The following is a 16137-nucleotide window of genomic DNA, read 5'->3' on the forward strand; positions in this document are numbered from 1 at the left end:
CAGTTGTAGTACTAGTAGTGGACTTCAGAAATGCCTGAAGAGGCTAAGGCAGAGCAGCAGTTACATGGGCTACACTGGAACAGCAGTGCATATAATGACTTGTGTTTCCTTCCCAGGCATTACGAGTGATGGCAAAAATTATGCGGGAATGCTGGTATGCCAACGGAGCCGCTCGGCTGACAGCTTTGCGTATTAAGAAAACATTATCACAACTTAGTCAACAGGAGGGGATAAAGATGTAATCCTGGATTTGCTACCGAAGAACACTGTAAAAATCCCTATCTGCACCAGAGTGACGTGTTAAGAAGGTTAATTGTTCTACCTCACTGGGGGAACAGAAGGATATTGCTGCCTTTTAGTACTTCGTAGGAACGTCGCTTATTAGGATTTTTGTGGATGTGCTAAGCAGTCGTGTTGGGTCTTTCTGTGCACTATGAACCTCTTTTCCAGGTTACTTACAAAACATCATGTACTCTAGTTTCATTAATCTATAATTTTTTATTTGGGAAGTTGATAGCTGGTCTTTGCTAGTTAACTGTGCTAAAAGTAGGAGGTCACTTCTAAAATGAAACTGGTTCACTATATTGTTCTACAGTGCATTGATGGCTCTTAAAGCAACTTTATTCCTGCCCGGTACATTAACTATTCTGAACCACTGTCTTGATTCAGATTGTGAATGTACTATTGGAGTATATACCTTGCTAGCTATTAAGGTAGTGTATCTTTTGGACTCTTACCTTGACTTACAAATTGACCTCATTCAGTTGTGGGAACATAACTTATGCAACTATACTTTATACATAATTCCTGGGCTTTTTCCACTTTTTCAGAACATTACATTGCCTTCAAAATAGATTGTATTACACCAGTAAGTGCCACTTTTGAGTCTTTTAATGCAAAATAGTAGGGACGTACAAAGCCTATGGTACTTTTGGTTTCAAAAATACAAGTTGAAAATTGTTCCTTTGCCTAGCTAAGATCTAACTCTCACTCATTGCAACAGTGAGTACATAATTCATGGAATACCTTCAATTTTACCAAAATCTGACTATTGAAACCACTGTAGGAGTTTTAAGTAGTGTAAGCTAGTAAATTCACTGTCATATTTTGTAATTGTCAAGTTATGAGTCATAATTACATAGAAGATTTTTTTATCAAGTGGTACTTCTAAAATGCTTGAAGTACCTATCTCCTTCAGAAAAGTAGAAAGAGAGTAAAATGTTAAGGGAGATTTTGCTTCATTAAATAAGTATGAAAAGCATATTTTCTGTGCAGTTCTCCTGGGTCTTAAGGCTCAAAGAACAATATTTGCAATTACACAAGGATTAAGCGCACCTGTAATTATAGAAAGGTTATTTGGGCTTTTGTACTAGAAAGGTCAAAGCTGCTTATAAATTTTATGTGCATGTATGTTGTGTGTGCCTCATACACAAAATGGTGAGCTAGAGAAGGTGGTGAGCTGCAGGTCTTTGGATACAAACGCCAGGGGATTCCAGCAATCCTCTTCATAGTTAGAAGAACAAAGCTTATGGTGGCTTGTGTTGTCATAAGAACACAGAAGAATATGCATGGCTTTAGTCAAGATTTCCCTGAGTTTTTATGGGTATCATAAGATTTTCACAAACTTGTTTGGAAATCAAATAACTTCCTGCCCAAATGTACAACAAAAACCTGCTGTTACCAGGATTTTTTTTTAATTGCAATTTTAGGGAGAGTCTGGTTGATCTTTGGTTTCTTTAACATCCAAAACAGTAGTATTTCAGTATGTAAATATGCCTGGTAATTAATATGCCTAACCTGCCGCTCTCCAGAACACATCAATACCCATCCCATTATGCAGCACACATGCCAACCTTTAGCTTAGCTTCCTTTTCATCCCTCAGCATAGAACCCACTGAGAGTTTCTCACCAAGATGGTGGTAGTGGCAGGGTGGTTGCTGGCAGCAGCAAAATCAAGGTTCTGTTCTGTGGCCTGTGATGTGTGGCAGCTAAAGCAGGAGGAGGAATGGGGCCCAGGAAGAAGAGGCTACATAGGTGATGCAAGCCTTACCCAAGAAAAGCCTTAACATTTAATTTTTGTTTATTTCCATATTCTTACTGCTTGCTTGGAGATAGGTTTAAATGATGTCAGAATTACAGATCCTTGGAGGTTGAACTGCAAATAATGAAATGCTTTTTTCAACAACAAAATGGATGAGTTTATTCATACTGGAAGACAGTATCCAGGAGAAAAGGGAAAAATGAGAGAAGTTCTTAGAAACCGATTAGGCTTAAACATAGGTACAGCTGTCATGCTTGTTTGTTTGGCATTATCTGACAAGTCAGGCTTACGTGCTTCAGGCCTCTGTCAATGAAAGCTGGATTAAAAAATACTTCATGTAGGTATTTTAAGTAAGCTATGCCTTTATGCACTTGGACAGTTGTGCATCACAGAGTTTTTCAATTATGACTGTTCAAAAAAAAAAGTTTGAATATAATGTAACTCCCAAGCCTACCTACTTGGCAGCCTCTCTAGCAAGTTCTGTGTATCTGTAGAGATACTTGAAGAAAATGGGTCATCATGAAAATAGGTCAGGATTTCCAAGCTAATTTCAAAGGCTTCCTAGTTAGCAATTTAATTTTTTATTTTGTAACTTTGTTACATTTCAAATTTTCATAGGTGTCCTGGGGTCCTACCATAGATACAAATAGTACAGCTCCTACTTCAGAAATATCAGGCTACTGGAGCGCCTCAGCTGTCTATAGTAATTTTGATGGTAACAGGAGAGCTTGCAGTATAATTCATCAAATAATTTTTAGTGGCTTTTTTAGCACCTACAAAACCTTATCAGCATAACATTTAATTTCCTAAAATATAAGGAACAGTTCTGTTGCATGTTAAAGAGGATGTACAGCAGATGAACAGCATCATGGCACACAGATGATTCTGTCAACAATATAAATGTGTGTAATATTGTCTCAACCACCTGCAAATCTTCATTCTCCTGAATTGCTAGCAACTGTTCTTACTTTGTTCAAAATTTAGCTCTGTAATAGAAGCTTGCAAAAACAGAACACAGAAGGATGCTTGATACAGTGTATGTCATAAGGAATAGTGTTTTAGAACAACCTTATCATTCTTATTGGGCTGCAGAACAGGAAAATTCTGAATAGAGCTATATGTATCCTCAGTTCTGACACCACAACTTCAAGCTTTGTTCTTCTTTTCCATTATATGAACTGAACACCTTTTACAAAGGCTGTGTCTGTATATATTATGTAACTTTAAATGTTACCTGTGTAAGATCATATCTTATATATATGGACACAGGTACACATAAGTATTTTTTAAATTAAGATTGTAATATCACCAGATCTGCTCTTGGAAATCCAGGGGGACCAAAATATTTTAGCATTCAAAATATTAATTTTGTATCATTTCAAGTATATACCAAAACAGTTTCTGATTAATACTGATGCAAATGTTTATTGTAAATATTACATACATTATACATTCACTTAATTTTTGTGGATTTAATCAACTTTACATTTTAGTAGCATTGAAGCCTCAGTTTGGTTTACAGACTTGTGACCAGATGGATATGGACATGGAGAACAAGGAGCATTGAAAATGGTCTGATGCTGAAAAGCCTGAAATGTCATTTTTGAAATGCTGGAATTCTTCAGGGACCTTCCAACCTTAAAAGCTGGAATTCTGGGATGTTTCTCAAGCAGACTTTCCAAGTGTGACACACTGTCACCCTCCAGTGGTTCTGCTTGTAGTCCTAAGAAAGACTTTGTATATAGGTAAAGACGTTGGGATTGACTATATGGGGACATGAAGGTGTCAAATGAAGTAAGAGGCTATTTTATTTTTTCAGTAATGGCTCTGAGTGTGACTGCCATGAAATTCACCTTTTAGTTAGTTCCTTGTTTATATTGTGCCATTGAAATGATTGCAATGTGTTAATCATTTTGTTTAAAAAACAAACAAACAAAAAAACCCCTTCACCATATCGGTTGCTTTAAACTCAAATTACCTCTTAAAAGACCAAGGTACATTTACCTCATGTGTATATAATGTTTAATATTTTTCAGAATGTTCTCCAGGTTTGCAGTTTCGTGTTTCTAGAAATATGGGTATTACTAAATTTACAACTTCAGTGGTACTAAGTGTAATATCTGGTGCCCCAAAACACTCTAATTTTCTGTATTTTATTGTATTAGCAAGTTTGCTGCTTTGTCACTGTAGCACCTGCCCTTACATAGCTGTGTGGATACTGCCTTGTAAATTTTACTTTTTGGATTATTTGAGGATCCTGTACAGATGAGTGTCACTTTTTTAAACCTTACCAAAATGTGCATTTCCCTTACATTTCTGAAAATATGTATTGTATTTGTAGAGTATACATTTCAATGGATTGTAAATAGGACAGTAGAAGAGTGGATGCTTATGTTAAGTGCTAACACTACAGTAGAGAGATTAAAGCAGTGAAAATAAATAACTTTTTTCAAAATGCGTGAGTTGTCTTTCAGAACTAGAAGTTGCAGGAAGATATGGATTTGTGTGTGATGTTCCTACCTGCTAAAATTCTACTGTGAATTCATTTCTCAGAAGGAATTTCTTCTAGTACAAAAATGCTAAAGAGATTTGCTACTGCCGAGGCAATCCACCTCATCTGTGCACATAATGACAAAGTGCTTGCTCTTCCTTGCCTCCCATAGTAATGTTGGTATAAGAACCTTGCTGGTGTCTCTCATCTCCTGGACAAAACCAGTAATGACAAATTGTGTCCTCTCTACATTTATATTTGCATAGAAATAACAGAGCTGCTGAGGATTTTAGACTACTTCAGCAGCTCAGCACCTCAGTGCATCCCAGAACAGCAAGTAAAATGAGTTTGTGTTGGAGTGGATTGTTTCTGTGCAAAACTCAGTTTCAGGCTGGTGCTACATTTCTGAAGGAAAGTGGAGATTTAGACACAACAAAAATAGGACATCTTGCCCTCATGTAAGTTTTGGCTCAGACAGAATTGCCAAAATTACTTTTTCCAGCAAGCTTTCTCCGCCATCAGAAGCCATAAGGTATCCAGAGAAAGCCTATGGCTATGTCAAAACACTGCCTTCCTTTCAAATGCTTTTACAGGAGCTATGATTATTTGGCTGAGAACACATCCCTCTCCCATGAGTGGCTAAAGGAAGGCCTTTGCTACCACAGTAAGCAAACAAAACTCAGTAAAATCCTGAATCCCCTCTACTGTATTTACTAGTAGAGGAAATGTGGGGCCTGGAACTAGCATAGTGATGTTGCTGTCTCCCAAAATTAATTTTCATTAAGTAGCTTTTTCTGTTTTGTGCTTTGAGGGCCTGAGTCTAACAAATGAAAATTCATAAACAACAATTACCACAAGTAACTTAAATGGGAGGGTGTTTTAGGATCATTTTAGAGGAGACACTGAATTCAGGAGATCTGCATGCTGATTTGGATTGCAAGTCAGCATAAAGAGTGGCAGAATTTCAGCTGGCTCTTTTGCCTGGTATAATTTTTTTTTTATTTTTAAAGCATGGGACTGTTGAAAGGGGTTCTTTTTAACACCCACTACAGCCAAGCAATGAATATTTTCTGTAGGTGCAGCATAACTAAAGAGTATAGGAACAAACCACTTCTATGCAGTACCAAGTAAGCACTGCAATTTTCCTTTTATCAATTTTTGTGGCATTGGTAACTGATGTACAGGGATGTACCCAGTAATTGTAGTATAGCATAAGGGTGGTCCTGGCAGAAAATAGATTCCTTTTAAATAGGAAATCAGAAATTCCAAATTTCTCGCTCAGTGCTCTTACTAGCTTTCTTTATCTATCCAGCCAAGCCATACCATTTCAGCTGGAACTAGCAGTGTTCATTGTTTTGCTGATGAAGAATTACTAGAATCTCACACTGCAAACTCCCTTATGACATGAGGGGCTGCTGTTTTAAGTCTCATAGTTCTATCTTGGAGTGGCTAGAATTGTTCCCAAGTCTTCCAGGTTGGAAAAAATGAAATGCTGGCACAGCATTTCCTTTGTCAACTTGACCGGGCTGCAAATAAAATCCAGTAGTGCTCAAGAAACTCACACCCTTAAGTCTTCCTCAGAGTTTCTTGAACATAAGGTATAAATCCCCAGTCTCTGAGGTGAAATGGTACCTGAAATCATTACCTCTATTTTGAGAAGGAAAAAAAAAAGCCAGAGCAAACCATGCTGATAGGTTCCTATGCAAGATTGCAGTGTTTATTGGTATTAAGAGTGTTCTCACTGGAGATGAAGAGTCGACATCCTCAAGCTGTGTTTCTAATTAGCTCAATTAGGAAAATGAGAAGAGCTCTCCCACCTGCCAGTAGCAGAAAGTGTGTGTAAGCTGTTGAAGAATTGGGTACATGATACTCAATTTTATATAATATCAAATATATTTATGTAGGTTTTTTAATGAGGGGAGAAGGAGTTAAAAATACACCTTTAAATGCACGACTTACGGGATGCATAGTGAAGGAAAAAAGGTCAGGAAAAGGGAGAGGTTTAGGTGACCTGTAGAGGAGCGAGCCTAGGAAAATTGAGGAATAAGGAGATAAAAAGGGTGAGTCATATATAAATCAGTGTGCCAGTCTGTCTGTGGAGCAGTGGGAAAGACCAGAGTGAGCAGAGCCAAGTGTCAGCAACTGAAGTGGGACCACAGGTCATGGGTGCCCACATGTCCATAGTGCAGGTGACTGGAGTGGGGGTCTAGGCACCAGCGGCTGGAGTGGGACTACAGCTCCAGGTACCAGCGGCCAGGGAGACTGGGATTCTGGGCAGCTGCCTGCAGGGTGTACATCTGAAGTTGTGGGGTCCTTAGTATTGGCCATTCTGATCTATCCTTATGTTCTGGTGGCTCTGCGCTCCCTGCTAGTGAGGACATACAGCTAGTTGTTTTCCCTGAAGATTTGTGGCCCAGTGCATTTCCTAAGATTACTTGCCTGGCTCTTGTAGCTTGGGCAATAGAAGCTTGTACATCCAGAACAGGGCATCATTGTTTTGATTCTTGACATTGGTCATGTACCAACAGGGACTAGAAAACATCTACTTTATTGTGGTATTATATTAAATATCTAAAAGCCTAGAAAGCAGAGGCAATAAGTAACAGTCTTAAGAAAAGATGTTGTAAAACAAGAGTTGGTAATAAATTCCAAGTTGGCTGAGTTTCAATAGCTTATCTATTGCTCTGGACATCCCGATGCTAATTTGCATTCATGCATTTTTCCCATTCCCTTATGCTGTGGGCGTGGGAAACGTGTAGTTCCAGTGTTCGAACTCTTAATTAGTACAGTAATGGGGTAAAAATGCCAAGAATTCTGTGATACCATGGTTGCTGTCTGATTCTTACGTGTTTCCAAAGAGTGGAATCAGGCTGTACTTTCTTTTGTTATTGCCGTCCTGTGGCTTGGACTCTCTGACCTACATCTCCTTCCATGAAGAGAGTTTTGTCGCTGTTACCTGAAGGGTCAGTGAGATTCAGTTCCTGAACTTCTTTGGACAATTATCCATGAAGGTGAGCTACCTTTTTCTTACCTTTGTTCAGGAAACTGCTTTGCCTATGTTTCTTTTATGCAAAGGTAACTTTCCCACGCTAGATGTTAGAAGGCTTTAAATTTTTATATTGGGAGACATGAGACCTTACAGAGATCCTAATTTCCATCTATCGAGGTCTGAAAGGCCCATGGACTGTTGGTCTCTTCACTCCAATAATATTGTCAAATTGCTAATTTCCATCTCTTGCAAAGGCTCCTTGTGCTGAGGCTCACATGATCACAGGCGTGCAGCCTCCTGAGCCTCGTATCATTGCTGGTACAGCAGGTAAGCACAGCCCTTTCTCTAAACACTCTGAACAGCACTGACCTTCTCCCTCACTGAAGACACCGAAAATCTACCTGGACACCTTCCTGTGTAACCTGCTCTAGGAGATCCTGCCTTGGCAGGGGGGTTGGGCTAAGTGATCTTCAGGGGTCCCTTTCAACCCCAACAATTCTGTGATTCTGGGAACTTCAAGAAGGAGAAGGGAATAGTGCAAAGAAAAATATATTACAACATTCCTTTTTTAACTTCTCCAGGCTGTGTTGTCAATATGTACAATAAGCTCACAGCTTCTCTCCTAAAGTCCAACTCTTTCTGGTTCCTCAGTGAAGAGGATGCTTGAGAAGGAGAGGTGGATGTTTTGCTGCCTTTACTGTTGCTGCAGTTGCAGGAGGCTTGAAGTACAATACTGAGGAAACTCATATGGTAAAATTTACCTGAAAGCTTGCATACAGATAACCTCAGTGTAACTCTACAAATGGTTAAGACATTTTAAAGAAAAGTTTCAGGAAAGAAACCTGTCTCTGTCCATTGTTCTGCTAGTCTTTGAGTTCTAGCAAAAAAAGCAATATTACATGGTTTAGGCTCTTCATGATTTCTTCCTTCGTAATGATGTGTTGCTGCAGCCATTTTTGCAGTTTCATGTGGCCAGATGTGTGTTTTGTTGTTTCCTCTTCCAAAGATGTTGCATTCAGCAGCTGAAAATAATTTTCAATTGTTTTAAAAAGAAATAATTTATGCTACAGGCAATATATGCGATACCCTTCAAATTAAAGACAGATGTTTTCTTCAGACCATTTGAAACCTGGCTGAAGTTAAAGGAACTTATTTAATATGTGGTTCAACTGATAAATGTTTAGGTATCACTGTTTTTCACATCATGCCACTCATTTTTAGAAGCTGAATGACAGCTTGGGGTTTTTTCCATCCAGTGGATCTTCTCTGTTGGGAATAATTATCTTGGTATTTCTTTGTCACATTTTGTGTGTATGTAGTGTTGTAGTATAGAGAAAGACAATTCCAGCACTCATCTTGCTCACTTGCTTACTTCACCCCTCTGTTTTAGCTAATGCAAAATTCTGCCTGCTATCGTGTATGCTGAGTCACTGGCACTCAGTTCTCCCTGTCTCCCCACAGTTTCACTTCCTGCTCTATGTCAGAAAGCCACTTGGAAAGCTGGAGGCAGTTGTTTCGGTTTAGTTCATTTGAAAAGGTTCCTTTTCTCTCTGATTTCTTGAGCTTTTCTTACCTTTTGTACAGCCTGGCTCTTGGAAACTTTACTGAGAAATTTTACCCAGCAGTGGGTCTCCCCCACGTTGAAGTCCTACCATTTTTGTGGATGAGGGGAGAAGAATTCTCACCGACCATTCTTGACACGAGCTCCCTTGTTTGTGCACCCCTTCACACAGAATACCTCACACGTGGTTGTTTTGCTTTTGCTTTGGCCCCTTACTGCTCCAGATTTACAGGGTGAAACATCTCTGTTGTGTCCTTGAAGTTTTCAGAATAAAACGGCTTTATTGATATGGACTGTGACTCCAGCATCCTTAATGTTCAAAACCTCTTCTCAATTTTTACACATAAAGCAGTTCTAAAGTGTACAGTAAAATACAGCAAACTGTAACACGCTGTTTCTTCTATATAACTTTCTGTTTGAAATAAGTTGTGATTGCAAGATTTCATGGAGTGACTTAGAGAAGTAGACCTGTGTATTGGTTTATGATGCCATCCTGGAAAATATCTGAACTCAAGCTAGATAGAATTCCTTTAATGAAATTGCTTAGGTGGAAAAGGAAGAAGGATAACAAGACTAGAGATTATTCGGTATTATCTGGGGTGAAAGGATCATTACCATGTCATCCCTGTTTTAACTGTGAAGGATAGAAAGCTGTTCTGGTTGGAATTCTTAAAATTTATGTTTTAAAGAATATTTTGTTTACAACAGCCCATAGGAAAGCCAAAAAGATAGAGGTAAAAGTAGAATCAAATCAAAAGACCAGTGATGTCACTTTGAAGCTCCTTAGCTTCAATATATACCAACATGTGCTTCCTTCAGTGTCCATCTGTTAGGCGTGATTACTAAGGCAGCTACACCCTGGTATAAATTATGAGAAATTATAGTATTTCTAGATCTGGATTTGTTTTAATTTCTCATTTAGAGGTTAATACAGTCCTGGGTTATGACAAGACTTACACATGGTGACTGAGCTCTTGCAGATTCATATTTGATCAGGAAGCGAAGAGATTTAGAAGAAATTTGAAGATTTTCTTCTTCTGCACTCCTGAGGGTTTTAGTTGCAGCCACATGCCTTATCTAAGTGGTATTGGAAAAATTAGCTGGTCTTCCCAAGGCAAAGGCAGGCTTCTGAAGCAGCAGTGGTGTTTAAGGAGCTTCCAAGACTCGTCTGTGACTGATTCCTGAGGCAGAACTGCTCTGGCAGGGGTCTGGTCCCTGGGGGGACTGTGTGTTTTCATGCAGTTGTTTTTCCTTCTAGTTTTGAGCACAATTGGACATGATGTATATAGGCCAAAGTTCAGGAAGGTGTCATCTCTCCAGTGACCTGTTTACTGAGCCTAAGCTGGAGTACAGGAACTTTATAAATTATTACAGATGTTTTACTTATGAGTGACTGATTAGGTTATGAATCAATCCCTCAAATAGGGACCTGTGTGCTTTTTCTGGCTCCCTGTCAGCCTCTTTCAAACTGTCTCCCTAGATGAATCCTGACATTTGGGAAGCTGGAGCTACAAGTCCTTGCAGAGTATGTGATTGTGGGCCTGAAAAAGGTGGCCAGGCTGAAGGGACATTGCTCACCTCAGTTTTCTCAAACTTCGCAGAATTGATGGAACAAACCAAAGCCGATTCTTAAGCAAAGATTTTCATGTCAGGCCCTTCTCAAAGAAGCTCACTGGAAAAGTTCCTTAAAAGCAAGGAGGGTTTATCTGAAGTCAAAGGCGATCACAGAGAAGATAGGAGGTGAGACAGTTTTCCATCGCTTGGTGTTGCTTAGGCACAATTTAGTGTGGATTGAAGGCTTTTTACCTGGTCAAGTACCTCCACTCAAGTAGACAAATATCCATCTATTCACAGGTGAGACAGTGAAACACACACCCTGAGACAAGAACTCATCTCTCTTCCCTAAGGAAGGCTTGGGAGTCATCTGACAAGCTAAAAATAATTATAGAGAGAAAATTGTCATAGTAAGGAAGGTAAGACAGGTATTTTTAAAGGTCTAATAAAGAAATGGCTGTGCAAACACATGAACATACAATAAAAATTCAAAAGACATGGATATGACAAATCAAGGATGAAAATTCAAGACTAAGAAAGTGAGAAAGAAAGAAACAAAGCTATATCACTACAGTTCTCATGCCATCTGTGCATACGACGAGGTGCTAGACAGAATTTTGCTGACACATCCTATTTTGAAGGCAATGTTGAAGATAGCACAAGCAGTGCATTGTCTATACCATAATTTTTGGTCTTCCATACAGAAAATCAACCCAGATTCAGGTTTTTTTCATATGGACTTTGAACTACAGCAACAAAGCCATGCGAAAACATGGCTTATTGTAATCTAGGCAGCTGGAACACTGAGATACTGAGAAAGCACAGCTCCCCAGCACAGAAAAGAGGAGTGAAATGAAAGCCACTGAAGGGGAACATGCTCTATATCTAGGAGGAAAGCCATGACTCTTTTTATATATCAGACATCTCCAGTGAAAGGACAGAGAATAAGCTGGAAGACACTGATTATGTTTCTGCTGTGAATGTGGGGGAAAAGTTATCCCAGATTATTCCAGTCTGTGAAGGACGTCTTGCTGATGGCTTATGGGAGCCAGAAAAAGCAGTGAGCTTTGGCATCCTAGTCTGTGATGAGGCTTCTTCCCTTGCTTTCACAGCAAACCACAGATAACTTTATCTTGTAGCAAGTAATGCTGGGCAGCTTTAACCTTTCTGTGGGCAGACACAGCCCATGTTTTAGTCTCCCACTGCACGCTCTGATTAGCCCTGCAACTACTCAGGAAAGGACCACATTAACTCATGTGAGACAAATGCACAGGGAAAGTGTGGCCAAGTAGTGTATCAGGGAATGTGAGGACCCTCTCTGTAGATAGGACAAAGATTTGCTGCAGTCAGGGAACATCCAGCATTGCTAATGATTCCAGACTCCCTACCGTAACATTTGTGTGTTCCCGGCTGGAAAATGTAAGGTTTCCATTCAGGTATGGTTTTGTGCATGCACAGTCATATCACAGCTGCAATTAGCAAAGCTACGCTTGGATCCCTTGGGAAGGGGATGCTTGTTCAGCCAGGTGGTCTCCTGCTACTGGTGTTTTCCCTGGGTTTACAGCACAGTCCTCTCCTGTCTTGTTCCAGGAGTCCAGTGGAGAAGTGACATGCAGGACTGCACTCTCCATAAGTCAGGTTGTTGCATTTTGTTTTAGCCACATCCATAATTGGAAGATTGAAAAGCCCATATTTTCAAGGTACAGGTGTTTTAATTTCTATTATTCTGGTTAATGTAATTAATACACAGACTAATAAATACAAAACTACTTTCCACATGTTTGTTGTGTAATTACAAATCTGTCTGGATACAGCAAGCATTTTGGCATGGTTGCCATATGATTTATTGTATTCATGCTGTTGAGGTTTTTTGGTATTTCAGTTCTGGTTTTATTACAGCTGACAGTGCTATTTAGAGCTAAATGTGATATTTCCTTGCCAAAAAATCTCCTTATCTACAAAGACACAGTACCATTCTGTGCAGGTGATAACAAGCATTCATTTCTTGTAAAATATTTTTATTAGTCTCAGTCTAGTTCTTTATTGCACTATACAAGCTTGAAGTTTGGCATCTCCTACACTCGGTTTTGTATGTGTCCTATTTACTGATAAATTTAAAAGTTTATAGAGAAAAAGGACTTGCTGGACAGATAAAAATATCAGGTTGTGGCTACATTGTTTATTTTTCTTTCTTTCTTTTTTTTTTTTTTTTTTTTTAATGCCTTTATTCTCCTGGCTGCAATAGCTGGAATTTTCTGTCAATGTACATAGTAAAAAATTGGCACCGTTTATATTTTCTTTGACTGCCATGTTCAGGCAATGCTTAATTGTTGCCTCTGTCTTCATTTTTTCTGTTTCCTTAGTTTCAAAGTCAAGAGCTTGACAGTCACATAGGTAGATTCTTCCAGGTACCTGGAAGAAACAAGACTGACTGCTATGTACTGATGTCTGTCTCTGGTTTATGTGGCTGCTTCACGGTAAGCTGCGACCAGAGGCAATTAATTTCTTTGCAATAAATCCTCAAGCTTCTACAAACTTCAGTACCTCTATGGACTTGGAGGAAATTTAAGTTAGGTGAAGTAAAAGCAGGTATGGAAATGGACCAGACGCTTTGTTTTCTTTCTGTGTGTGATACAATACAATCCACTACTGATACTTTTCTTATTTGTCATAATCCCTATTGTAGCACTGCTAATTCTGTCATGTTTGGCTGTCAAAGCCTGTCACAAAATGGATCAATCTCAAATGCCTCAATTATATGTGCCTATTGATGCTGAACATCTAAAATAAGGTATTTCTTTTCCAGATACTGCATTTAAAACTCATTGCAAAATCAAGTCGGTTTTTGGACAATAAGATTTTCTTAATACTGAGAGGGGAGGAAAGAGCAATTTTAAGAGCTGCCAGTCAAGAACTCCAAAACTCTTCTTAAAATCTGCTCCTTATTTCAGTGATTACTTTGTTTAACTGAGGGAAAAAATCTCCCCCCATGTTTAGGCATTGTTGGATTGTTCTTGCACCTCACAAAGGGGCTCAGCACTGCTATTTTTACTGCAAAATGCTAGTGGATATAGGTAGGTTGAGAGTTAATAGTGTCTTACAGCAAAAATGTAAAAGCATCAAATCAAAACACTTTGTCAAAACTTGCATTATACTTGTGAAGCGTTCACACCTGAATTTATAAATTTTACAAATCTTGTTACGAGAGATTACTCTGTCTATAAATAATTTGATACACTTTTACTTTGCTGAAAGGAAGATTGGATTTGATAGTTACTGAGCTGTTTTTAGTGATCTGCCTATGTATGGCACCAAAACAACCATGGTAGCTCACACTTAAATGCAATTGTAGCTAGAGTCATTGAATGGTTTGGGTTGGAAGGAACCTTAAGGATCACCATGTTCCAACCCCTGCCATGGGCAGGGGCGCCTTGCACTAGACCAGGTTGCTCAGAGCCCCATCCAACCCAGCCTTGAACACTTCCAGGAAGGAAGCATCCTGGACGAGCTTCTCTGGACAACCTGTGCCAGTGCCTCACCACCCTCACAGGAAGTATTTTCTTCCCCATACCTGAACTCAACCTGTTCTCTTTCACTTTAAAGCTATCTCCCCCTTGTCCTGTCACTACATGCTCTTGTATAAAGTCCCTCTCAAGGGAGGGACTCTCTTGCAGGCTCCCTTCAGGTACTGGAAGGTGCTGTAAGGTCTCCTGTCTTCCATGCTCCATGCATCTATACCACAGGTGATGTACAATTGCAATTCAGTATTAGAAGCCATCTCAGTTTCTCAAGTCATCTTTAATTTTCAGGTGTTCAGTAGTGTATCATTGTCCACAGACTAGAGGGGATTGCTAAAGAAAATTGTGTGATTGACTTATTGTACTCAATTCATGGAGGTAGAAGGTGGCCCTAGTCTGAGTGATACTGTGCTTTGCACACAAGAATGAAAGAGATTTTCTGTTGCACTTCCAGGTTCTTTGCTCGCTTTTCTCAGTAACAAACACCACATTTCATTTTTTCATTCTTATGAGTTAGTTTAGGGAGCTACTCAACTCTTTGAGCTTCCTGTCCGGACCTATGAAAATAATATTTGCTGCAACTTTAATTAATTATTCTGCTGCAATTGAATTAAATATTTTGGATACGATCAGCACTGTTGGAAGAGAGAGAATGAGAAAAAACAGTTGCCAGCTCTACTTTCCATGCTGAAGATCAAAGACACCAGATAGCAATAATCTTTTAACTGAGAGTGGAACTAATCTTCTTATGAGTCTTATTCTTCCCCAAAACTAAACATTTTTGCTTTAGGCATTGGAGACACACTGTTTCTTAAGAATTGAACATCAGTGAATTTGTGTACAAAAACCCATTGCAATTCTGCAGCCAGGTGTTGTACTGTGCAGAACACTCACTGCACCACTTTAAAATTCTGACAACATCTCCTGCCTTTAATCTTGTTATAAATGCTAAAAAACTGTAGAGAATAGTAACCAATGTCCTTAACACACATCTACTTAAAATGTCCCCAGGCCTGAATACACGTCATTATTAAACTTTTTTTTTTCTTTTTTTTTTTTCTTTTTTAAGAAGAGGCCACAATGCAGAAGCTGGAAAGCTCAGTGGCAAGTGAAGAAAGTTGCTCTGAGATTCTTTTCTACAAGGGATTCAAAAATTCATAGTTTAAAGAAGCTGATATTTTTAGTGCCATACTACTTCAGCATGAGTGTATCCTGGTATCGTTAGTTCCAAGTTAAAAGGGCTGATTTTTCAGATATTTATCTCTTAATGAGAAAATCGTAGTCATGTTCTTTTAAAGTTCTTTCTAGGGGGGAAAGGGAGTTATGTTGTACTTCATTTTTGTTCAGGTCTATAATTCACTTGAAATTTTTGATAAAGAACTTTTGAAGTATCTGAATTATACAGCTTTGAAACATTTTTTTCTTATAAGCCTGTAACTTTTTAGATAGTTATCTCTGGTTTTGCTTGCTGTTGCTTAAGTAGATTTTAGAAAAGAATATGTGATGTGATACAGAGGCTTTTCATTTCCCTGGTTCAAACTAAAACAACAAATATTCAGGCTCCCTTACATGTTGTGAGACTGGAGAAGAGTGGCCATTATGAATCTGTCAAAATTATTTACAGTTTATGCATTTACTTTAATCCTAATCAAACCAAATTTTACTTAATAAGTTGTTGTGCTGGTTTTTGCTGGGGTAGAGTTCATTATCTTCACAGTGGCTGGTATGGGGCTGTTTTGGATTTCTGCTGAACACAAGGTTGATAATTAAGAGATATTTTTTATTGCTGAGCAGGACTTGCACAGAGCCAAGGCCTTTTCTGCTTTCCATACTGCCACACTGGCAAGGAATGTGGGGGTGCTTGGAAGGCTGGGAGGAGACACAGCCAGGACAGGTGACCCCAGCTGACCTGAGGGATATTCCAGACCACAGGACATCATGCTCAGTGTATAAAGTGTGGGGAAGAAGGAGGAAGGGGGGAAC

General features: G+C 39.1%; 1 protein-coding gene across 6 annotated transcripts in view; it reads left to right on the forward strand.

Annotated features, from left to right (window-relative positions):
* The window catches only part of TGFBR1 (transforming growth factor beta receptor 1), a 47223-nt gene extending 42727 nt beyond the window's left edge, over positions 1-4496 (forward strand). For all 6 annotated transcript variants that reach the window (XM_069007936.1, XM_069007937.1, XM_069007934.1 and 3 more), the window contains one exon: positions 117-4496. In XM_069007936.1, the coding sequence (XP_068864037.1) occupies positions 117-242 (126 nt within the window). In that variant the 3' untranslated portion in view covers positions 243-4496. The remainder of the gene's footprint in view (positions 1-116) is intronic.
* Positions 4497-16137: the final 11641 nt, after the last annotated feature.

Source organism: Aphelocoma coerulescens, chromosome 2 (genome assembly GCF_041296385.1).
Source record: "Aphelocoma coerulescens isolate FSJ_1873_10779 chromosome 2, UR_Acoe_1.0, whole genome shotgun sequence".
Lineage (NCBI taxonomy): Eukaryota > Metazoa > Chordata > Aves > Passeriformes > Corvidae > Aphelocoma > Aphelocoma coerulescens.